General features: G+C 35.9%; 1 protein-coding gene across 4 annotated transcripts in view; it reads left to right on the top strand.

Annotated features, from left to right (window-relative positions):
• Positions 1–25,903, top strand: part of ZEB1 (zinc finger E-box binding homeobox 1) — a 124,232-nt gene that overhangs the window by 78,574 nt on the left and 19,755 nt on the right. For 2 of the 4 annotated variants that reach the window (XM_074900032.1, XM_074900030.1), the window contains exon 2: positions 19,797–19,997. In XM_074900032.1, the coding sequence (XP_074756133.1) occupies positions 19,797–19,997 (201 nt within the window). Of the gene's footprint in view, positions 1–19,796; positions 19,998–25,275; positions 25,339–25,903 lie in introns of all 4 variants that reach the window. The other 2 variants (XM_074900029.1, XM_074900031.1) reach the window with 2 other exon arrangements.

Raw genomic sequence — 25,903 nt, 5'->3', positions numbered from 1 at the left:
GGAAATCCCCTATAGAAAGAAATCTGAATATCATATGGCTTGAAGAAAAGAGTATGTAGCTTTGCAAAACAGACAGAATTTCCTTTTTTTTTTAAAAAAAAAAAAAAAAAAGTATATATTTGGGATAATGAAATTCTGGAACTATGTAAGTTCTTCAAAGTAATTAAAGTGGTTTATATTGCATTTATATTGTTTAGTAATGGCTTATTCTCATAAAAATTACCTAAGATTGTACTTTTTCATCTAAAAAAAAAAAAAATTACCTGAACTTGCTGTTAAGCTGATCATAGGATAGGCTTTAATATGTACTCTCATGTCTTTTTTTTTTTTTTATTTCTTCAAGGTTCCTAACTTTTCTGACCTCATCTTGTATATTTAGCCTCACTTCTGTATTACTTGGGAATACAGTACTGCTGTCCTTTAACTATGCTATTTATTGATGGTTATTTATTTAATAATGGCACATTACAATTTGACTAACTGTTGAGTGGAGTTACCTTTATTCCCCATCATCCTGGCTAGCCTGAAAGTTTTGAGACTCAGAAGTCACCTATCATAGTTCAAAAGCTCTGGTCACAGAGAGTTTAAATCATTCCTGTGTTAAGAAAGTTTGGTTCTTTTTACACTTTTTAATGGCTTTAAGTAGTAATGAGACATTGTAACAAGTCAGAGAAGGAACCTGGACTGAAGCCAGTGTGGGGAATGTTCACATGTGTTTCCATGCACTGTGTAGTAATGTTGGGGCTGGAAAAATTTAATTATGCACTCTACTCCCTCTTTTTTTTTTTTTTTTTTTTTTTTTCCCCTCACTGAATACTTGTGTGGCCTTGAGTTTGTTAATCAACAGACCTCATAAGTGAGCCAGAAGATATATTGTTACAGTACCTTTTACAGCTGTTGGTTTCCGGCATACAGTGATTACCTGCAGGGGCAAAACTAGTTGCTTCCTGTTAGAGTACAGTGATTACTAATTGATCTAAATTTAGCTGATAAAACAAAGATGATTTTCATGTTTACAGTGAAGAGTTTTTTAAAGTCATGTAGTATTTAAACTGTAATGTGAAGCCTTGTGAGTCTGTTCTTAATTTCTTGCTCTTTATCTCTCATTTCCTGAAAAGAAACAATATGTCATTTATATCAGCTTGCAAAAAGATGGGTGTTCTAAAGGCAAGGGCCAATTTACTGACTCATATTTTCAGGGGGGAATATTTATTTCACCTCACATATCCCATGTTGAGCTTTTAAAAAAAAATATAGGAAGAGATTTGTTACCTGTCTCTGTTTTTACCAGACCATAACAGATGTCCCAAGCTTCTACACAGTATCTTTAATCACAAAGGTTCATCCTAATATTTCTCTTTCTTAACAGTCTGGGAGTTGAGAAGAGTTGTTGATCTGTCTTTGGATCCCAAGAGCAGTATAGATGTATTTGGCTATTACTGGTATATACCATAATATTTTCAACTATTTTATTAGACTTTTTACCAGGCAGCACTTCATACTGGCTATATTACCTTTGAGTATGGTACCCTCTATGGTGAAGGAAAGTTAGGACAACTGTTAGATGCAGAGTCTTTCCATACAGTCCTCAGCACAGTGGAAACAGATCTATTTCCCTGTGCTCCTGTGTTTCCCAGAAGTGCTATTTCTGTCAGGCTACCTTGCAGAGTCATGGGTTTTTTTTCTTTTTAAACATTGCTCATCTTGTCTTTCCACCGTCATTTTGGCTGTTTGTCTCTCATGGGCATATTGATTTCCTATTCAGTGACTTCTCAGTAGCCTTCTGATCATTGATTGTGCTTCTATCATAATCCTCAATACACTTCCCTACACCTCCCTTTCTCTGATGACATCAAAGCTTTCAAAAAACTAAATTCCCCTGCAGAAGTAGTCAGAGGTTGACTTAGTCCCTTCTCTGATCCTGATCGTTTTAGGAGATCATGATGATTTTAGTTACATTCGTAAGCATGAAGATGTCTCCACTATTTTTAGAGAAACAACAGATTAGATAGGCCTTAAAAATGGGTGTGGATATCTTCTTGGAAAAATTATGAGATTGGAAAATGTATTTCTCACTTCAGAATATCCAAAAATCAGGTCTGATCACACTTTAATGCTTCATTCTTCTTCAATTCCATGCTTCCTTGTTCTTTTTCCCTTAGGAAATAAAGGGTTGTAAGCCTAGAGAAGTTTAATATCTGAGATATTAACAGCCAACTATCTGTTACTAAGATTCACAAATGAAGTAACTAGATTAAATTTTTATATTTATTAGCATTATTGTTATTGCTGTATTCCTTTTTGTAGTATGTCAGTGAAATGCAGTTGGACTGATCCAATAGAGCAAATAAGATTCTTAAAATCTAAAATTTGCTATAGAAATACTCTATATAAAATTAAAGGATTACATATGATAAAATAGCTACAGGTAACAATCTGCTTTTGCAATCTTCAGTATCTTTCTTGCTTGTAATTTTAACTAGATAGCTCTTCAGAAATTTCTAAGAGACTGGCTGTGAAGTAGTAAAAGACAATTCACAAGGTATCTGGCAGTTTTTCTCTGTCTTTACAAGTTCTGTCTCTTCATAACAAACCAGATACAGTAAGCTTGAAAGTCATTTGCCTCCTAAACAAAACATTTTTAAGCCAAACACTCCCATCGTGGTTTGTTAGTACTCAACTGTTTTTGTAGTAGCCTTTACAGAGAAAGTTTCTGCCTTAAAGTGTCTGACGGATGTTTCTTCCCGTCCTCCTCAGTATTCATATGAAATCAGGCATGTCTTTGTTACATTCTTACACTCCTTTCCATTCGGTTACAAAAGACTGGCAAAATTAAATTTAAGAATGTCTGTAATGCATGTCAGGTCATTTACATGAATAAACACGGAGTTGGATATTTTCTCTTTTTTTTTTTTTTTTTGGAAGCTAGTCTCTTTATTTAAGCTACCCTGTAGTTCATCCTTTGTTAGATTCTTCTTTATCGCTGTTCATTCACCTTACATATGAATTTCAATGTCAAATGGAACAGATAAGCTCTTTTAAATTAAAGTCTCAAAATGTTTAAGTTCATCCTTGTGTAGACAGCAAGACTTTGGAGGTGTTGGACTACATTCAATACAGTTATTCATCACCATTAACAAGTATTGGAACATAACTGCTGTACAGTAAATTCTGGTATCATAATTAAAATCTCACAGTTGTCTTTTATGGGCTGATATTTTAAGTCATCTTCATTTGCTGGACTCTTTTATAAAGTATCCATTTGTTGGGAACCTTTTACAAGCTTTACTGTGCCGTGTGTTGATCCTGTACAAACATGAGTGCATGCTTTCTTGGAAATTCAGTGTATCATGTAGCGCTGCATACTATAAAAAGTAATTACGAATATTTAAGAAAGGTTTTAGTATTGGCTTATTAGCTACCATTCATTCAGCTTATATTACAGTAATGTTATCCTAACGTAAGAATGGTGAAAAGGTCTTATTTCTCACTTCTGTGTTGTGCCAACACTTCATTTGCCCCTCCAAATAATAATTATAGGCAATCTTCAGTCTTTTATTATTAAAAAAAAAAAAAAAGGCATCAACAATATCATGAAAGATTAGAAATATTTTTGCCTGTGGGTTTTTTTGTCAGCAAAATCTGAAATAGTTTAAGGAATAATTCACTTTAAATGTGAGGCTGAATGAAGCAAAGCTACTGAGGGAGTTTCTCCAGAGGCCCAGCAGAGGAAGATGGACAGAAAAGGCTTTTTCTGAAACTTGGTCACGTTACAGAACCAATTACTGTAGTTTTGTTCAGTAAGGAAAGCTATTTCTCTTCTGATTGGACAAATGCTTTCTTGGCCATTGCTTCTTTAAATTAGATAAATTCTTTAAATTAGGTAAAATTAGATAAAAATGTTGCAAATCCTTACCCTAGTGCCAATTACAACCCATTCTTCCTGTACTGCATTTATTTGTAAAGTCTCTGCCTCCCTTGAGGGAGACGGAGGTTTTTTTCTAAATCATTGTTTAATATATGAATTTTCAGTAGTTGATAGGAGTTGTGGTCGCTGGTAGGATTCAGAAACATGAGAGTGAACTTGAACCAGTGTAATGTAAGGCCTAAAGGCAAGGGTGGCCATTCAGAAAGTGATTTAATGCTCATGAAAGGAAGCAGGGAAGAGTGGGAGCCCTGCCTGGTACATGCCGCTGGCCTTCAGGACTGCAGAGCAGGTGGGCGACAGCCTCCTGGGCCAGCTCCATTTGTTCTTCGTTCATATAGTGCTTAGGCTCAAAGAACTGAACTTCTCAGATTTCAAGCTCATATTCATTGACAAATCATCAAAGTCTATGTGAAAATGTGGTTTGTGCTATCTATGGATGAGTATAGCTGTTAAGAGGGGGAAGGGGGATATCTGCTTTTGCCACAGAAAGCAGTGATGAGGAGTTCAGGTGGGACTAAAGTGTTACCAGTATTTAAGCAGAACTATGTGCTCCTCTGTGACATGCTTTTTTTTCAGTATCTACGTGTTGAATTAGATGGTTAAAAAAAAAAAATGCTTTATGAGGAATTGTGTACACTCAATATTTTCAGTACTCAGTTTTAAGATTGTAAGATCTTTTTTTCCTTAATAATAGCATTTTCAGCTATATAAGTAGTTCAGACAGATAATCCCATGTCATCATGTTACATCTGCTCTGAAGTTCCTGGCTTTGCAAGATACTTTCTTATTCATTAAGACTCTTTTGGAGAGATAGACTATCATTCTTCAATGCAAGCAGTGCTGGTTTCTCAGGATGTCATTCCACTTCTTAAGGAAAACAGTCTGAAATAGTTTGCTAGATACATTTATTTGCTAGTTTGTCTAAATAGTTCTATGGAGAATTGAAAGGGTTTTTTTAAAAATTTAGGCTAGTGCCTAAATTTAGTATTTCTTTGTGTTAGAGTGCATTTATGTGTTTGTATCTCAACAGAGGGTCTTGTATATTCTCATCTTCATTTGTGCAGCACTTTCTCAGTGCTGGTTTGTATCATCTCTTCCTGATGGGGAGCAGCTGTAGTGTCACGGAGTCAGCTCAACTGTGCAGTCCTGGAAGCTCGTGGTGTTCTCCTTTCATACCTTCTTTGTGGACCTGACTTCTTTTGAAGCATGTACTGACTATGTCTATGAAATATTGCAATGGCTAAATGAGGGTTATTCTTCAACTTGGAGGCTGAAGAGCTGGTTTGTCCAGTTCTCAGTCCAAAAATCTGGATATAATTGCCTTTGCAGGGAGATTCAGTAGCTATATGTGAATAACTTATGTATTGGAACAGAACAGTGCAAATTCAGATTACAGTTTTAAAGAAATTAACAACCCTGCCTTTGGAAGCATCTGTCATAAATTACTTGATCTTCAGAGAAAAATAAGATTTTGCTGAAGTGTGCTGTGGACTACATTCACAGCCTTTTGAAGAGAAGAAGTTAGTATGGAAAAACATGTTTATTTTCTTACTAGAATGTCAGAAATATCCATTAGGCTTCATTCTGATTTGTATAAATATACAAAGTTTTATTTAAATGTGTAAAAATCACTAATGTATAATTTCTCGTTGTCATTTTAGCAGTGTATATTATCCTTATGGAATGCATCTTTTGAAAATGGAACTTTTCCTTAAGCTTTGTTACTTCCATTTAAACAGGATAAGACCTTTCATAATCTCATGTATCCACCTGTTTAAACAGAACACCAGGGAATGTCTACCCTTGGAATCCAGTAAAACACTGTAAATCCATTGCATATTTTTTTACTGTCTCTTTATTCATCCTCGTGCACTGCATTAGGTTTCTGGGAATGATAGCTGTTCATTATCTTGCAAAATTAACAAGCCACACTTAGAATTTAGGTGGTGCTTTATTCCCCACTTCACACAAATAAATTTTCTAAATCGTCAGTGATTTAATATTTTAAAATAATTGAAAATTAGTAATGTGAAAAATTTGTAGTGTAGAAATGAGTATTGTAAAAATATAGTAGGTAATTAAAAATTTGAGAGACTTGGAACTTGTCATACCACTCCCAGACAGTAATTTTCTACTGCCAGTGTTTTGGTTGATTAGCTGTGAATATAAATGCAAAAGATTATGTACATGTCATATATGAATATGCATAATAAACTCATGTTATTCAAGATGCAAAGCTACATGAAGCAAACAAGATCATCCAGATTACATATAAAAACTGTGTTTGTCCGTATTTTGGTATTCCAACATCTCTTTCTAATCTTCATTTTCAGGAAGAGTGAATTAGGAAAGTTTGATATGACAATCTGTCATGATAATAACATGACATAATAATCTCTACAGATTAGTTACCCTGAATCTAAAAGTCAGGACCCATATTTTGAAAACTGAAACTTAGAACACCAATAACCTTCTGTTATTATGTGAGTTCAGAGAAGTCAAACTGTAGCTTGTCAACTTAAAAAGCAATTTTTTTAAAAAAAACCAACCCTTCTCCTGTGTCATAAGCAGGGCACAGCCAGGGTTGTTACTTGATTACTGGAGTGTTTAAACCTATAGTCCGGATAAATAGCTGACCATTATGCACTTGGCAAACTAGCTCTGTTTCAAGAGGTATATTCTCAAAACTACTTAGAGGTTAAAAAAAAAAAAAAAAAGTGAAATATGAAATTAAAATAAAATTGTCCTTTCTAAATAAGTTTATTTTGATTATCTTGATTTAGTTTATATTTATGCAACATCTGTTTGAAGTTGCATAATCTATTGTTCTGTTAATTTAGGAATGAGTAAAGAAAAATATAAGGGCTTCACAAGGCACGTGATTCATTACAGTGATATCTCTACCATGTATATCATTTTCTTAATGCTGAAGACTTTTCTAATGGCACTTTATGATAGTCATAAAACTTCGGGGGCAAGAAAGAGTTGCTGTAAATAGGCTGTTCTTGTATATAAAATGTGGCACTTGGAGTGTCATTCTTCTGCCTTGTGTCTAAGAGGATCTCAAAACTTTATAAACTGGTACTCCTGTATTAGTCTTTTTATTATCCGTGAAATAAATATTTAGTATATATAAGCCTTTGTAATGATGTTATATAAAATCACCAGTATTATGAAATATAAAATATACATTTCTGTAAACATGTAAACTGTGTCTTCATGCAGAAATAACTTGGCCTAATGGTACCTGAATTAATGTCACAAGATTCAGGCACAAGTGGATGCTTTGTAACTGATACACATGCAAGAGTGCCACAGGAGTGGAATTGTTTCACACAGTGATTGACTTAGCATCATGGAATGATTTTGGTTACAATTGATTATACTGACCTGAGCTATATAATGCTAAAACATGGCTGTCAAGTTTTTGAGTATGGATTAAGGTAATTATTAAACTGCAATTCAGGTTAAGTTTTTAATGAGGATAAATCTAAAGCAACTGTATTACAGTTATATTCAGTTTATGCTACAGTTACGAACAGAAATAGGAAATTGCTCTTTTATAGCAAGTTGGTCAGTAGGAGAGAACTTGTATCTTATTTTGAAGAATGATACTGTGGTGTGTATCTGTGTTTTACACCTATATATCTTTTACAATGAGTATCTCCATCTTGCTGCAATCATATAAATTCCTGTAAGTGACCAAAATGATTGGTACCCACTGGTACCTAGTACCAATACCCATTGGTACCTGCTAGCAATTAATGATGAGACAAATTGCTGTGGCTCATCTTAAACTTGGTGACAGGTGTGCAAGGGTTAATTTTTACTGTAGTAATAAATCTATTTTTTAAAATCTGTCTTTGAGAAAGTAAGTAATAAACTTGCCTTTCAAATATTTCTCTTAGTTAACTTTTTTTATATGGGAGAAGTTTTATAAAGGAAAAAAACGACAAGCATCTGGAGTAGGAACTGTGTAGAAACAATGTGATCTCTTATAAGTAGAGCATTTTGAACATGCAACAATGTGGTACAGTCACCAGTGGACAATTTTTGGAGAGTAAACCAGGCTGTGTTAACCTATGGAAATACTTCTTCCTCTCAGCCTCTCCTCCGTTTAGTTTACTGTTTCCAGTTGTTCTGTAACTGGAGGTACTAAAAGATGAAGGCTTCTCAGGTATTTATACATGTTGTGCTTAATTTTAATGATCACCATGCTCAGTGGTCTCAGAGGCAGTAAACCATTGTGACCTGTGCTTGGTTGTGAGGAACAGTCAGATGTGTAAATTATTTTTTTCCAGTCTCTGAGTGAAATGATAGACCATAAAACTAATACTGGTGACAGAAATGCAAACTGACCTGGGATGAAATAGGACATAAGGGTAAGGCTTCTACTTTTTGCTTCTTTAATTTGGAGCAGAGAATTACTAGATCATTGCTGTCTATCCAGAATTTGTCTCCACATTATATTCTTTGAAAATTCAGGGGTTTTTAAAAATCATAAGCGTCAGGATTTTATCTACTTGATGTTTATGTCAGTATAATTTTATATGTGTTCTTTAGAAAGAGAAAAATGGGCAGAGAGCAGGAGATTTGGCCAGAAGTTCCTGTCCGTGCATTAGGTGGCCATCTCCACTTTCTATTTGGTATTTATTTTGTCCACATGCATTCACAAATATAAATACTTGCAATAATTTCCATGTTACATAGGAGAGGTTTTGTCACCTATAATGAGTGAACACTTTTCTGCATTTTATGAGTCTATCTGAGGGACAACACATAAAATGGGGGAGCTATGAGAGAGAAAAATGAACCAAGCTATGGCTTCTCCCCTGCTGAATGTTTAAAGCTGCAGTAAAATTATAGAATTTTTTTTTTTCCCAGTAGATTTAAAAAAAAATGCTGGGAGGGGATATGGTTCTTTCAGTTCATTACTCTAAGGTTTTGTAAATACTACCTTAAAGTATTAAACTTACTTTAAGTTTTTGTAAAAGTTCCTGACAGCAGCAGTTGACATGGAATTACACAGATGGAGTTAAGTTCTCATTTGTAGAAGGCTCTGCAACCTTGACTTGTACAATGGTGATAACAGGCAAAGGGTACAGTTAATTTTCTCATATACCTTCAGCTGTCTTGTTTCTGAATGTTAATTTTTTTTTTCTTATGGGACCATTTTTAGTATTTCTGAACCTATAAGCACCTTGTAATAATACCATTTTTCAAATTATGCTGCCACTGAGAATTTTCTTATTTGCATGTAGAATTTACGTCAATCCAGAGTCTAGAAGGAGAGAATATTCAGACAATAGTTAGCTTTTTCATTAGAAAAAGGACCATCATTTGCAAATCCAATAGAGGAATTGCCATTGCAAGTTGCTCTGTCTACCTGAAAGACTGAAAGCCTTTGTTTTGCAAAGCTATAAAGCTTCCATTTTTAGCACAGAAGAGCTGCAGAGTAATGAAAAGTCTCAAAAGCAGCACGCGAAAAATTACATTTCTTAAGTTACTTTTCTGAAGTAGTCCTAATAAGAGAAATATTTCAAAATCAGATTATTTTTATATGATGATCTAGATATAAATTTCCAAATCTAATTTTAGGCTATCAAACCTGAAAATATATATGTACATATGTATGTGTATGTATAAATACATAAACATATGTTTTTCTGTATTTTAAACTTATTATTGGACGAAGACTAAATACACGAAATACTTGTCTGTATGCTCTCTACTTCTCACCTCTGGACTCATGTCAGTTCTACATGCAAATAACCTCTCATATGATTGCTGGACTTGCTTTTACAGTTGGTGTCCCCCCCCGCCCCGTATAAGTTCTATACATTTTTAACATGTATCATTCCAGCATCTGGAAAGACATTCAAAGTGGCATGCATTTGAAAGTCTAGTGTTTCTAGGAAAGGCTTATATAGTATCCCAGTGTACAACTGCTGTGATTGCATTGCTCAGATGATGGACAGTTAAAACTATAAGGTATGTGGGCTGCCTTAAGAGCTCCCACTTGGTGACCCAGTGGTCTTCTGTACTAAGGCCTCTTGTTGAGAGGTCTGCATTTGTAATTTTCATGATCCTTTCTAATGAGTGTGAAACCAGTGTCCCCTGTTGAGCTTGTCATCTGCAATCTCGGGAGTTACCGAAACACATATGGTTGCTGTGGTCAGGTCATCTTACTAGGTGATACTTGATAATGTTCAGAGCACTGCAGATGGGAACAACTTTGCCTGTGATCTTAAGATATTTCAAGCAAGTGGAAGCAAAGGTTTTCCTTCAAGAAGTAACCCAAAGGGTGATGGTGGTCTCTCATTTACTGAACTATATGTACTGCATATGACAACTTGTTACCAGTCCTGGAGCTCCATTGCCATTCACTCATCTTTTAACCCTGCACTGCAGTGCTGAGTGATTTGGGTACTCACTGGCATCCATGTCTTCTGCGCCATCATTCTTCTGTCTCCCAAAGGTCCTTTTCAAGCTTTCCTGTGTTGCTGTTGCAGCTTCTCTGTCAGATGTTTGTTGGCAGTATAGATCCAGAGTCTTTTTGAGGAGTATGGGATTCAGTCCTTAGAACTTTTCACACAACCTCATCCACTTTCATCTCTAACAGATGGTAGTTACTGGTTCTGGCGGTATCTGTCACCACAAGCTCTTGGCTCTCCAGAAGGACCATGTGTAGTTTTCCTTTCAATTGCTGGTATGTCCTGCACTCAGGAGTCTGGCAAGAATTTGACTGATACTTTCAAAAATTAAATTGTGAAAGGGAGTATATGACCTGGTTGCTTGTAGGAGGGAGGATCAGTGTGGATGGCCCAAGAGGTCCCTCCCCTCTACAGGCTGAGATCACATTTAATCAACTTTATAATGGAATGAGTAATGGAAACTTTTATCCTTCAGACTGCAGGCAAGAAGTTGTGTCCCTTCCAGAAGGGTTTGGCTGCAGGTGCATATCCTTCAGTGGCTCGATTCACATCAAGACTTTGTTTTTCAAGTGACTGTCCTCACTCATTGTGCTTTGACTTGGGAGCATGCCTTTTCTTTATAAAAAATGAGAAAACAGGCTCTGGGAGCATTCTTAGTGTGCTGCAGCCACTGAAGAAAATTTACTCCAAAAGACCAGACTAGAGCTAGTTTTATTAAAAGGCTGCTCTGAAACACAGAGTGTGAACATTACGTCCTCAGTGTCAGCAGTTTCACCATGTATTTCTGTTTCTCTTCCACCAATCACCCGGCCTGTTAGTGTGGGGACAAGCTCGCTGTCCTTGCTGTCAGAACCAGTGACTTACAAATCCTTTACAATCAGTGGGACTTGGTTTTGGATCCCACTTTTGTCTTGGTGTTGGGCTCAGTATCCCAGAAGTGATACAGAAGTAAAGTCTAAAGTCTTAGGTTTGTAGTTTGAATGGGAGGGATGGGGGGAATATGTATATTCTTCTGCCCAGAATTTATCTTCGTCATAGGCAAAGCAGGTTGCTTTAGCATAGGCTAAAGTAGCTGCCTGCCAGGAGCAGCCAAAGCAGCAGATTCCCGCAGCTGCTCTGCGCTGTCTGCCTTTATTCACCTTTGTGGCAGAAACTCCACTATGTCTGCCCCACTGGGAAACCTGGAGCTGCTTCTGCTTCTGGGTTTCTAAATAGTACGCTACCAAACTGTTCCATTCCAATATAATCGTGCATATGAGACTAAGTTAAGCTAAATCAAACTAATGATCAGAAGAGCAAAGGCAAGCAGCAAGAAATTTAATCACTGAGTCTAGAATATTTGCCAGATTTGCTCCAAGTATCGCTTATGTCATCTCAGAGTCTAGTGCCAGAGCCGTAGTCGTTACCCTTCATGCTGGGGAACTGATCCTGACTTAGATCATCAGGCTTTGCGCCAGACTTTGCCATATCAATAGAAAAATTCAACATTGAAGGTCAGTTTGTTTTTAATGTCAAATACTAATTGATTTTAAAACCATGATTTAAAATTGACAAGCAGAAAGTTTGTATTTGCACCATTGATTTTAATGTGTGTTGTGTAAGCCAAGCCAAACATTCAGTCTCTTTTAGTACAGCATTTAGAGCACATTTAGTATGCAGTCCACTTGCAAAACGTTTATTTTAAACTCAGTGTTTCTTTGAGTTGACCAGAAGACCAAATACTCCAGTACATGTGTATTGAGATATGATTTATGTACCTTAGTGCATATTAAGATTCTTCAATTTTATGGGTTTTATGGTGTCAGAATATTCAGTCAAAATGTGTGTCAAGCTGCATTTGACTGGACATTAGTATTCAGTTAAGAGGTATAAAAACATTTTGAAAGAGATTTTTAGTAGTTAAACAAAATTATCAGAAATGTGCTTGGTACATGTAAACATTTTGACTTACTTTTTTATAACTATTCATATATTTATATATACACATGTGGGAGATGTAAGTTTGATCCCTTCAGGCAGAGGAAGGACTGAATCCAGTTCCCCCTTTCCCGTGTAAGCACTCTCACATCTGTATATGTCTAAATAAACGAGTCAACCTTTTATATATAAAATACAGTTCTGTTCTTCACAGTTATAGCACATAAACTGTTCTTAAAAGCAGAATGACTTTTCTGAAAATTACAAGTATGTTTTTAAATTAAATTTAAATCTTTATTTCAGAAACTAATCTCAGGCAAGTTGTAGTTGGGTTTGTTTGTTTGGTTTTTTTTTAATTTGATTGATTTAATTAAGATTATAATACAGTTTCCTCACACTTTCCACATAATGAACTCTCCTTGTGGTGTATTTTTACTGAGTTCAACAAGCTGCCTAGTGTAATGTGTTCTGCTACCTCCACTCGCCTCTGTAGTGCTGCTGGCTTTCCCGATACTACAGGAAATCACCCTGCTGCCTGATGGAGGCTATGGCATGATTGGGAAGCAAAGAATATTTTCACTATGGGTTGCTTGTACTTGTTTGGGAAATAATGACAGTGTTTCCAAATAGCCAAGTGGTAGTAAGGCAGATAAAATTCTAGGTAGATAAAAATGAAGCAGTGTGTGTGGAGGAAAGGGAGCAGTGTTCTGTGATGGGTTCCGAGCTGATTGTTACCATTCAGGAACAGCACTTCTGGGATTACAGAAACTAAACCTGTAGTAGTGTTACTTTATTTACTTGCAACAGTCAGAAAAGTCCTAGAATATGACTTGCGTTATTAGAAAAGGGATAGAGAAGAAAACAGCAAATTATAATGCTGCTTTTCTAATCCATGATTCATGTGCATCCCAACTGCTGGGTGCAGTTCTAGGTTGTCAGCTCTCCCTGCTGTAAACACAGTGATGCAGCAGAACAGAAGGTCCAGAGAGGAGCAGCAAAAATTATCAGTGAAACAACTTTTATATGAGTAACAAGTGGAGAAGAACTCTTCCCATTGGAAGGGAGGGCTGTACAATGAAGTGTATAAAATCATGAGCAGCAATAGATGACTCAGGTGGGCAGGATTTAGGGGACATCCACTGAATCTAGTGCAGAGCAGGTTTAAAATCAGCAGCAAAAGCTTATTCTTCCCACAGCACAGAGCTGTGAAACTGCTTGCCTCAGAATAATTTGTATGCCAAAATTTTAATAAATTCAAAAAGTAACCAGACAAGTTCACAGAAAATGAGGCTATTAGTATGAAGACAACACATCTCCTTTAGAAATACCAGGAGAAAAAAGACTACTGGAAACAGGTAGAGAATTTTAGGAGAAGCATGGAGATATGCTTTCCCTTTTCTTAAGCTTTCAAATCTTTTTATTAGAACTTGGAAGAGCTTTTAGAAGTAGGCTTTCTAGAAGATCATAATCCCTCACACCTGTTCTAGATCTCCAGCCTTTTCAGCATTGAGATGCTGAGCCCACGCAACTCAAATGTCTTGGTTACAGGTGTCCAACATCTTAAAAAATTCAAGGGTGTTTGTGTTAACTCAAAAATTCTGAGAAGCTTAATTTTTCAAGGTACTTAAGTAGGATTTGGGATTAAGTATGGAGAGGTATAAAAGAGACAGGTAGTAAGAATGTTGGACCAGTAAGAGACAGCAACCACTGGCAAATATTGAAGAAAAGACTGTACCAAATCAGGTTCAAAGCATCCTTCCCTCTGTATGCTTCCACATCCTGGTAATACATAGAGATTACAGATTAGTTCTGTCCTCTTTAGTGCAGTGCTGTGCTGTTGCCACCTGATCTCAAATTATTCTAGTACGTATTCCACCACATACTTTCTTTTCTTGTTGAGTAAATTCTATCAGAATTTGAGTGATATGAACTTGATTGGGTCATTCTTTGTGTTGGGAATGTCATCTTTCATGTCATCTGATGATTCTGAGGGCAGATCTGGATGGAGAAGCAGTGAGTGGGTACCTGCTGCCAACTTTCTGAGCAGCTTTCCTTCTGTTGCCGCCCAGGTTACTTGTGGTTTGGGGGAATCTCCCATTATAGTATATGCTGTGGAAACAGCGAGTCCTATAGTCTTTTATCTCTGCAATATTAGTGTTCGCTTTAAATTTCTTGGGTTCATTGGTTTTCAATCCCAGAACTAAAGATTCTTTTCCTTTTAAATACCATGTTTGAATTCGACTAGACGTATGTATCGCGGTTTTCTAGTTGTATTCAACGAGCAAAATAATGTGTTTCTTTGTTTTAGCTCTTTAATCACTAATTCCATTTGAACACATCTCTTTTTTAATTAGAACTGTGCAACATCATACATCTCTGCATTTAGGACTCTCAAAACCCAGAAAGCAAAGCTCATTTTCTGCAGTTCATTTTGCAATCATTTACTCTTAGAGCAATGAAATCTTCAACTACAGATACACATTTATTCTTTAAGAATCAGGATATTGTAGCAAGAAAGTGATCAACAGGAAAAAAAAGTAATTACGGTTCATAAGATGTACTTTTGATGTATTGTTTTTAATTACTTTCATCTTTATTTCAGAAGATACATAGTAATGATATAAAAAATGGTTGAATAAAGATTTAGTCTTCAGTGTCATTTGTAATACATATGTTGAAAGTGGGGCCTTTTCTGTCCATCTGTGAAAGTAATGCTGAAATTAATAATGAAATTGTTTAATATAATAATGTACATTTTAATGCTAAGGTGACATGCTATATGGTGGACAGAGTAGGCTCCTATGTCTGTTATACATCATAAATGCTTGTCTGGTGACATGTTTCCAGAGGCTTACAGCCATGGTTCATGATCTGAGTCAGACTTCGCTTTTACAGTTAAAGATAAGATTCTCTTCATTGGTCTGCTCTTCTCCCCTGCTGCTGATAGGCATCCCTGGAGCGGTGGTCGCCGAGGGTGATGTAACCTCTTTAGCCGTTCTTGATTTTTCACAGAGCGGTGTCTCATTGTGGAAACATTGATTGCTGTTTGTGACAATTTTCTGTGATCCAGGCTGAATCATTTTGTTTAGGTAGTTGCTACTTTTAAATTACGTTAACTAAAAGTAAATATTACTGAAGTTTTAAATATTTGTAGTTACTTCATTGGAAATCTGTAACTATTCTTCTAATCAAGGTTTTGTATGTGGATTTTATTTTCTGCGTGGAATATTTGACCAAATTAGAAGCCCCTTGAAGTCATCATTTATGTATATTCAATTTAATTTCTTTCAGAGGTTGTAAGCAGTAGTCTCTATGTATTGCTTTTGTATTGAGTATATTTCAATCTCTAGCTAAATGTTTTAATTGAACTTACTCCTCTCAACACTTCAGCAGTTACTGTGATGCCAGTCATCAAGCAAGGTTCATGAGCTTGTTGTCCTCTTTTTTCAGTGGTGGATATTCTGAGGGAACATCAAGGATGAGAGGAGAAAATGTTCAAAATGATGCGCAGATAGGGAAGGTCTAAATTTGGCTCTAGGATTGAACTGGAGAAGGGAGAGGAGGACAGTTACTACTGGAGTTGGATGCTGGGTGCCGCAGTTCCAGGGTTTCTTTAATGTCTTCAAAGAGCTGTGAAGCGTGTAGCCAAAACGTGTCTGAAGCAAATGAAGATAGCAATCTGCTACTATCACCCCATAGTCTTGCAGGCACCAGGAACAGATCTTCATTGCTAAAGCTAAGCTTTGCAGCCATGCAGGCAGCAGTATGGTACCATGTAATGGGATTTTAATTTTAATTTCGATTGTTTTTTAACCATCATTTCTATTAAAGAATATTAATACATTCTTTGAAATCAAACACTTGCCTTTGAAAATTGAGCATTCAAAAAAAGTTGGAAAATGTCAGAATGAAGATTGTTCAAACTGTTTTAATTTGTCCCTCGCACGTATGCATAACGATAAGATCTTTAATTATGTGATCATATAATTTTTTCACAGGAGGAATGGTGTCCAGAGAATTAATCAGGGGTGTTTATTAAAGGAAGCTGTTGCCTCTAGAACCCTTGCCTTAATTGCTGGAAAGTGCGATAGTTTAAGTAGAGGACTGCAGGAATCAAAAGCACACTCTCTAAGGTGTTTAAAAATTCCACTGAAAGACTGGATTTTGTTCTCTCTCTTTCAAGGAGTTTTTATGTGATTCTGGAAGGTCACTTATTTTGAAGGTGATCTCTGTGTTTCTAGTTGCCGTGGCATGCAGGCCAAGATACCTGGGCTCTGAGCACAGCTGCATTTGGAATGAATGCAAGTATGCTCTGATTATATAAAATGCTGTAAAAAAGTAGTCCTCTGAAATGCCTTACACTGACATAGCAATGCCAGGATTGTCAAAAGAATCCTCAGGTTTTTAAGTAGCCGGTTTCTTCTCTGTAAAATGGAGATACCATTGTCCTACTACAGTTCAGTTAATTACATGTTTTGAAGCATTCCTGCTGTATGCCATGTAGGGAAATTATATATAATATATAATCGTATAATAATATATAGTTATAATATATTGTCTATAAATATATAATATATATAATGAGGAATGTCATTTTGGCTAACATCGTATAAGTGAGGCTTTGAGAACACTGCTGGCTGATGGGGATAAAAAGGATGAGCAATTACTTTGTAATCTAAAAAAATGAGGCAGGATCCTACAAATACTCAGTTCACTCTATAAAACTGAGCATTCCCTGTATAATTGCCATCACTGCACTAGATGAAGCAAGCATCCTGTAGAGGGAAAACAGCATGTAATCATTTAGTTAGAGTTGCTTATAGATATATGGATGTTTCCATCATTTTAAGTGCTTGACTTTCTGCTGTGTTTGGTGTGTGGCTTGCCTGGCAATCCTAAATGTGCTGAGTCCGTTTAGATGCAGATTTTGCAGTTTATTTCCCCCAAAGCTCTTTGGAAAACAGGAATGTTAGAGCCAGATTTCTTGCTGATTTTATTGTGTTGCCTTGTTGACAACTGATCTTTGGTGGAAGGAACTGAAATCCCAAAGACTATTTGTTTCTCGCTTTTCATGGAGAAGGAAGAGTTTTTAAGTTTTACAGAGTTAGCACATGAGTGAGTGTAGCGCAAATGTATGAAAATGTTTCAAGGTAACTAGAGCCATAATGAGCAGATTATTTTTAAAATCAGAAAATATATGGTGCAGAAAAAAAGAGATGTTTTTCCTCCATAAGTATAATTCTTTAGGACAAACTTTCTGATTATATTTTCATTTTCCATAAAAACCACTCAAATTCTAATATAAGGGATTCCACTTAATTTTGCAAGCTAAACAGGAAATTTATTTTTAAAAAATCAAGTATTCATTATCTACATTACTGAAACCTGAACTTAGGCCTATAAATTTTGATCGCTGCTCTTGCTGATTTCCCTTGCATGTGGCAAAGGTAAATAGGCTAGTGTTTTATATTAATAATCCTCTACATCTAAGCATCACAGTAAAACCCAGTTAAGACCACAGGCTAAAATAATTTTTCTACTTCCTCCTGGTTTATGTCTGTTATTACACTTTTATTAAAGTTGCATTAACCACTTCTAAGGCAAATAAATTCATAAATCTCTTCTGCTTTGGTGAGGGAATACATGTCTGTTTTCTCTTTCACACAATATTAAAGCATTCCTTACAGTACATATTTTATTTTGCAAAATCAATTACAGAATATGAAGTGTATATCAATTTATCGATTGAAATGGACCAGATACTAGTATTTAGGCAGTTTGCCTAATTTTGTGTCTTAGAAGATGTCAATGCCATGAATAGTGAGGCGTTACTACATTTTAAAAATAATTCTATGTGTATAAAATATGGAAACATAGAATGATTGTTTCGAATTCAGAAGGCTCTTTTGTCATGCTTATGCATGTTCTAGATGAGACATCTTTCTCCTCAGTTGGAAAGAAATGAGATAGTAGCCTCTCAGCTCATGTTACTCACTTTCCCTGCTTAAATGCATTTTTAAATGACTAGAATAGCTTTTTTTATTAAAAAAAAAAAAAAAAAAAAAAAAAGGTAACTTTAGAAGAAAGGAATCTAGTTTACTATTTATCTACCTTAATAGGCAGGATTTCACATGAAAGAATCAGCCTGGCTTCTCATGTGCTAAGAGTGACAGGATGCAGGTATCATTATGTGCCTCCCAGGTATTAAATCTAATAACCACTGGAGGAGTATTTCAGCTAAGACAAGTCTTGTTACTTTATTCATCGATAAATTAATTCTCTTTCTTAAACTATATTTTGAAGCATTTTAGTAAGACATTCAAACTTGGCAGTGAAGAGTAATACACATATAAGTGTTTAATACGTTAACTTCAGTGTGAGTAACAAGACATTTCAACAGTTTGTGAAAGTAATTTTTTTCTTAATACATAATCCTTAACAGTTTAAATTTAAATGGCCATAACTGATCTTCTACAAGTTTACAAATTAAGACTATTTAAATAATAATCTGTTCCCATATCCAGAAACATATATATCATTATGTAATCCTTTGTCCACAAGACTCTCACAATATGGTTCTCCAGGTTGAAAAAGTAGAGTTAGTACCTTTTCATGGTAGCTGGGGAAAATGTTATGTGAGATTTCCTTTCTAAGTCACCTCTGATTTTTCCATTCACATTCATCCTGCTGAGTCTTTAGTTTCATCTCCTGCAGAGTCTTCAGTGTGATCTTTGGGTGTAACTACAAGAGCATTTTAGCTTGGATCAGGAGCACTCCAGCCCTTCTTAATCAAATCTCCTTATTGTTCCCATTTATTGCTTCTTGATTCACATACCTGGAGCAAGGGTGTGGCATTGCTTGCAAGAAAAGTCAGTGAGAAGATGGACTGGGTGAGCACAGCTAGCATGTGTTAACTGCAGACAAAGGCTTGCTCCACAGGGTTGGACAAGAGTGACTGAGCTATCATCTCTGGAGTGTGCTCAGTGTGGGGTCACTTGGTCTTCAGTGCCAGTTGTTTCACTACAGTTTTGTTCCTTCTATACCCCATTGGTTGCTATACACATACACCCCATCCTCATTATATGCATTTGTAACAAAACGTTGTTTATCATGACAGACTACTGACCAGGAGATAATATTCTTGAAGCAGTTGTACAGTAATACTGGTATCCAAATTGGAGTGGTCCAGATGGAAGTCTGATGATTCGGTGTCGCCCAGAAGACTACTCTTGAGTTGTCGGCTGCCTTTTCTTGTGCAGCCTTATGCTGAGTGTGCAGAAGTGAGAGGTATTGTGGTTCCTAGCAGTGGTGGAAGCCCAGCAGATGTCAGATGTCTCCTTGTATGCCACCATTACGTTCAAGTTGCTCACAAGCCACTGCCATCCCCATGTGAAAAGAAGAAATAATAATGTGACTTCATAGAGATGCCACGGATATAGCGTCTCGCCCCAGTACTGAAAGCTTTGAATCTCTGTAAACTTGAGTGTATTGATTAGTATTCTGTTTTTTGTCCGCAGTCACCAATTATAATAACGTGGTAGAAGCAAACTCAGATTCAGATGATGAAGATAAATTGCATATAGTGGAAGAAGAAAGTGTAACTGATGCGGCAGACTGTGATGCTAGTGTGCCAGAAGATGACTTGCCAACAGACCATACAGTATTACCAGAAAACAGTGAAAGAGAAGGGAGCACAAACAGTTGCTGGGAAGATGAAGGTATGTTCATTTTCACTTATGATGCTATGCAAAGAAAGGTTTCAAAAATGAAGATTCAGTAGAACTTCTTTTTGCCAATTTGTTACTGAAATAGCATGTAATCACAATGAAAAAAAGAGGGTTTTCTAACATTTATTGTAATATATTTTATGTTTTCTATTTAATTTTTGAGCCATATTCAGAGGTGCATTCATTCCATTTGCATTGTTAAACAGGAGTTTCAAATCTGTAGATGCAGCATTCTCCAGGGTGATCAGAGACTAGTTACTTGCTTTTAGTTTTTCCAAGTCTTTTTGCATGGCAGGTCTTTGTCATGGGTCCTGGTAAGGTTCAGGCTTTGCTCTGCTTGAGGAGTAAGCAGTAAGCCAAAAACGTGAAACAAAATAGTATTCAAATTTAAATTTCTCCCTGTGATCTGCTTCTGCCTTCTCCCTTGTAAAATATAGTCAGAAAAAAATTTTTTTTGAATATTAGTTTTAGAATTGGCCATCTTACTCATAATTAATCTGTATTCTGAAAACACTGAAAGGAGGTAAATGTTGTACATATTATGCAGCAGCTTTAGAAGCTGAAAATTTGAAGCAATCAGGAAACGGGTCTTTTTTAACTGTGGAATCGGATACGGAGTTTCATAATATCACACAGCATGCTTACATTTGAGCCAAACAGGGATAAATGCATAAATTAGTGGAATTTATTATGGAATTTGGCCTTAATCCCCTGGAAGATACAGAGTATTTTCCAGCATATCGCTGTTTGTGTCTGAACTCCAGCCGCAATTCTTTAGCATCCACCTTGTTAAAACCGGTGGTTTAAGACCAATTGCATGACCTCACATCTAAATAAATGGAAAGCAGTCATATGGTCCCTAACTGCAATCCAGCTGAGAGCGAGCAGCTGAGAGTTCAAAGAATAGCATCAACTCAGCCTGTTTTTACATAGCTGCTATTGCCAAGGTATGCTGTGCAGGGAAATGAATGTTTCGGAGCTAAATTATTAGGTAGGTAATTTTCTTAGTTCTCCTATAATGTCTTTGCTCTACTGCAGGCTATATCTATCAGGAATTGGCAGTTACATAAAAATGGACTGTGTGTAGACTGTTTCTTGAACTCTTCAAGCATAGTTGCAGGAAACCTGAAATAGGCAGTGAAAGAAGAGCAAGGGCTCGCAGAGGGTCATGGGTCCGAGATCCTTTGGACTGAACATTTCCTGGAGATACACCTACAGGTAGTCATGACACAGCATTTTGCCTCAGACAACCTTCTGGGGTTTTTCAGACCTCTAGACATTTGATGACATCTTTTTTGACTCATTTCAAATGTACCATTTTTAACCTTTTAAAATTTGTTTGCTAAAATGAAGCATTTAAACCAAATTCTACTGTGACTGTAGAATCACAACATAGGCAGGGTTTTCCCTGCCTTGGTCACTGCTGATGAAGACAGGCTTTCATCAGTGTTTAGACAGACAAAAGATTAAGCAATTGACATACGGGCTTGCTCAAAGTACCATAAATTTCTTCTGTAAAGATGATGTATTCTGAAGTCTCTTTTGTAGCAGTCTGAAGCATTTCTTATTTGATACAAGTTTTTTCAAAATAAATTGTTTGAACTTCTGGCAATGACTACCTGAGAAAAAAAAAGGCTACATTAGGTTTTATGGAGCTTTGATTTGCTGTGGTAAAGTACTATTTAGTTCTTTATAGCCTTCTCAAAGGGGAAGTTGGGAGCTGAAAATCTTACCAGTCTTGGTTGCACATTAGAAATCTGAAGAGAGAAGTACTGAATATATGATCTTTCTCATATGGATAAAGGTACTGGGGTAGGTGTCCATGCAACATTAGTACCATCTTCAGGGTAGATAATTATTTTTAGAAAACATACACTACAGCAGTTTTAGTAAGTTGTGTTTCATCGGTAAAGTAGTACTGAAAGTTCCTGGTTTTAGCTGAACTTGACAGAATGAGGTTTTTACATATTTATTCTGTTTATGAATGCCCAGGAATAGAAACAACACACGTAACATTTCTTTATCAGATTAGTTTCCTTCCGTTTCCAGTCATTCTAACTGAATTTCTAAAACACTTTCAGAACAGGTGTTTTAAATATAAGGTGTACATCTCAAGAGGTTTAGCTGAAACAGTCATATGGGTTTGAAAAAGTGAACCACGTGTATCCTGCACAAATTGTTGGCAATGTGCCAGCATTCATGTGTGCAATGATTCTGTAATATGATTTCTTTTTTTTTTTGCTTTAAAGTAAAACCAATGCTACAATTTAAAAAAAAAAAAAAAAAAAAAAGTAAAGGCTAAACTTACTGACTTATTATATTAATACATTTAAAAAGCATTATTATGTATTACAAGTATTTAGTAAATCTAGAGATCTCAGACCTGGAATTAATCTTTGAAAAATTAAAAAATTAAAAAATTGTCTAGACCTTGAAATAACCTTTAAAAATTAATGAAGTTATGTTTTATGTTTAAGCTCTTCCTGGAACTCAAAAATTCCTTTAAGTCACAAAATTTTAGGTTCAGCCTATGTGCTGCAAGATTGATGGTGTTCTTTTGGTGTAGTGGGTTGCTGAGGAAGACTGCTGTGCTATTTTGTATTGATTTAATTTGGGAGGAAGGCTAAAAAAGTGTGGCATCTTTTTGATCAAGCTTTTACTCATAGAAGCGAACAACTAGGCAATACTGTAAGCTGTAAATAGTGCTTGCTACATGCATATTAGAAAATTAGCTCTAAATTAGAAACTCTTTTGATGGGCTTTGGAATTTATTCCCTTCTCTGAAGATAAGACTGCAGTGGAAATTTCGGTGGTTTGTCTTTCTGCCTACAAACAAAAATTCCATTTTGCTAGTGGTTTAAATTTGATCAGTTATCTTACACGTGAAGAGATATTTACAGTCAGCCTATGACACAGTGATTGTGTCATGCATGATCGCTGCTAGTCCACACTGTTGCCTGTGATCTGAATATCATTAGCATTTAATCCTAGGGAAGTCCCACCAAATCTCTAAGCAGCTGCTTATAAGCAGTGATGAGATACAGAAGTCCAAGAATATGTTTTACAATTATCTGATCTGTCCAGATGTAATGCCAAGATAGGTATTCATGCCCTAGATACAATTTGTGGAGATATATACCTAAGCAGTCATTCAGCAGGTAGCTCAAATGTCTTCTGGAATTGAGAGCTCTGACTTATACTTGGTGCAACAATGTCTTAGATCTGTTCCCCCATCATCCCATCCTTTCCATTGCTTCCCAGCAGCTGTATTTGCAGTGTGATAGTTGGGCTTCTGAGGGCACAATTGCAAAGTTGCCTTCCTGTGTGGACCATACATAGTTATAAAGATGGATCTCAACATTTTTTCAAATTATTAATTATTCCTATAGCATTAAGGAAGATCGCCCCCTGTGGAAAAAGGCTCTTCCCTGGTTTATACTCCACTTTTAGATATTGGGAAGAGACAGTACCAAACAGAGGTTATGATTAGAATCAAGAGGAGTTTTAACTTAACTGAGATAAATCTATAATACCATAAATTCCTTGACATTCTCTTGGGAAGCATAGCTTTTATTTGTACTGAAGCCAATGGAATTTGCTAGAGAAGCTATCATTTAAATTTCTATGAGTAATAACTTACTGATATTCCCCCTCTTCCATAGATCCTATTTTATAATAGAGAAAAATCATAAACCCTTTTTAAAGAAAAATAGTGGGTTTGCATCATTATTGTTTTTAAGAAATTAAATTTTGGATTGAAATTTGCATTGCATGCAGTCATCCATCTTACAAGCTGTGAACCAAGTCTGCAGTATCATGAGCCAAAAATATAATTAGTTCACAATCCAGTATTGACCAACAAAATACAGACTGTTCAGGGGTTTTTTTAGAAGACAATTAAAATTAAAGTAAGATTTAAGTGTTACAGTTTTCTTTTAAAGTATTTCTTGTTTGTGACTATCTGCAGATATTTTGGGTCTGTGGGATTTTGTCAAAATTGACAGAATTAACAATCTTTTCCTTTGAGGAAACTGGTATTATTTGAGAACTTAAAAGTTTTCCCAGAATTTACCATCTTCCTTATAAAGGAGAAATTGGCTGCTTCTGTAATTAAAATGCTGGAATGTTCTGAGGTTTTGAGTAGCCAAACCAAATTATTTTTCCCTGCACTAAAGTACAGTGAAGTAAGATAAACAAAAAGTTGCCATTTCAGATCTTAGCATTTGTGTAGTCTAACCTCCTGTATCATGTAAGAGTCTTTTCCTCGGTATAGCTCTGAAGCATCAAAGGTCTCCATAATAACACTATGAAATAATGCTGTAATTTTAAATATATAAACATATACTACTGATAAAGGAGCAAAACAACCAACATAGCTTTCCTGTGCACTCCTGCCGTAAGCCACATACTGTCAGAAGAGGCAGCAGTGGCCTTTACAATAGGAACTTCCAAGTCCATGCTACCCAACAAACATAAATTAGGAACAACTTGGGCTGCTTATTGATTTGAACCAAGAACCTGTAGTGACTTAAAACTTCCATGCTGCATCCTTGAACACTGCAGCTCAGCAGGAGCTGGTGAAGCTTCAAAGGCAGGTAGGCTCCACAGCAATAGTTCTATGGATGCCTGATACCTGCAAACTCAGACTGAATATTGGAATTGATATGTGAAACATTTCTTGTAGTGCACAGTTGATCTGAAGTGGAGAGCATGTGTTTAAAATCCTTGTTTGTGTAAGCAATTGCAACCTATATGTGGTTCATAGACGATTTACAAGAAAGAGAATGCATTAGGTATCTGCAGACATTACCAGCAAATTGTCTGTCATTCCTGAAAACTTTTAATTGGAGAAAATAATGTAAACTTATTTGGTTTATGATACTCTGGTTTCCAGAAATAATATTTCAGTTTACCAGATAGCTGCATTTGTAGATAGTGTTATTTAAATAGCTGACTCTGTATTTGCTGAACACGCTGTCCCTGATTTTACCTCTCTTCAAATAATGGTTAGCGTTTAGTATTGCTTCCTTTTAAGATTTCGTTTCTTTAATCATGGAATATCTTTGTGGTTCATATGATTACACAGCTGAAATACTGTGCGATTCATATTTTTGAAATTGTTTAAATGCAGTTCTTCTAAACAATACAGAAATGGAAAAAATTGCTGAAGAAATAACTCAAATATATTAAGTTGTGTGTGTGGTGCTTTTTTGTTGTCTGGGTTGTTTTTAAATATTCATTCTTCTTTTTGTGAAATGTACTATTTCAGCTGGAAAAGAAACAAAGGAAATCCTGGGGCCTGAAGCTCAGACAGATGAAGTTGGATGTGCAGGTATTTCTTTGTTAATCTGAGTCACCTATTCATAAATTGCTATTGAATTCTGGCTAGATGAGTATCCTTCTGAAATCTTTGAAATTCTCCCATATCTCTTCATAAACTGCTTTGCTGTTCCACACTAGAGGTCTTAAATTATAAAGTGTTTCAACTGAGGAACAAGAATCTGGGCTCCTTTTGGATGGATGTCCTAGGTCCAGAGGTGTAGCTGACCAGTGAGAGCGAGCAGTCCTCTGCAGCACCAGGTCTTAAAGCAAAAGAAGGAATGCCACTCATCTTACGCATAGTTGTATAGAATACAAGTACAGGTCAATAAATAGTGTTTTAAACTAATAAGGAATATACTAAAATAAACTTACGCTAATATTGTATCTTACTGTCAGCTCCTCTGTGCTGATTATACAGAAGGCAAAATAAAGTGTGTACTTTAGTTTCAGAACCAAACAAAAACAGATGCTTTGTTATTTTATTTCCTTGTTGACAAAAATTTAACATATAGTTCATCCAGCTTTTTAAAAGATTTTTACACTTTTTTAAAAAAAACTCTTAACACTAAATAGTT

The sequence above is a fragment of the Athene noctua genome, chromosome 2, assembly GCF_965140245.1.
Source record: "Athene noctua chromosome 2, bAthNoc1.hap1.1, whole genome shotgun sequence".
Taxonomy (NCBI): domain Eukaryota; kingdom Metazoa; phylum Chordata; class Aves; order Strigiformes; family Strigidae; genus Athene; species Athene noctua.
The sequence above is the reverse complement of the archived record's forward strand: the minus strand, read 5'-3'. Positions and strand labels throughout refer to the sequence as shown.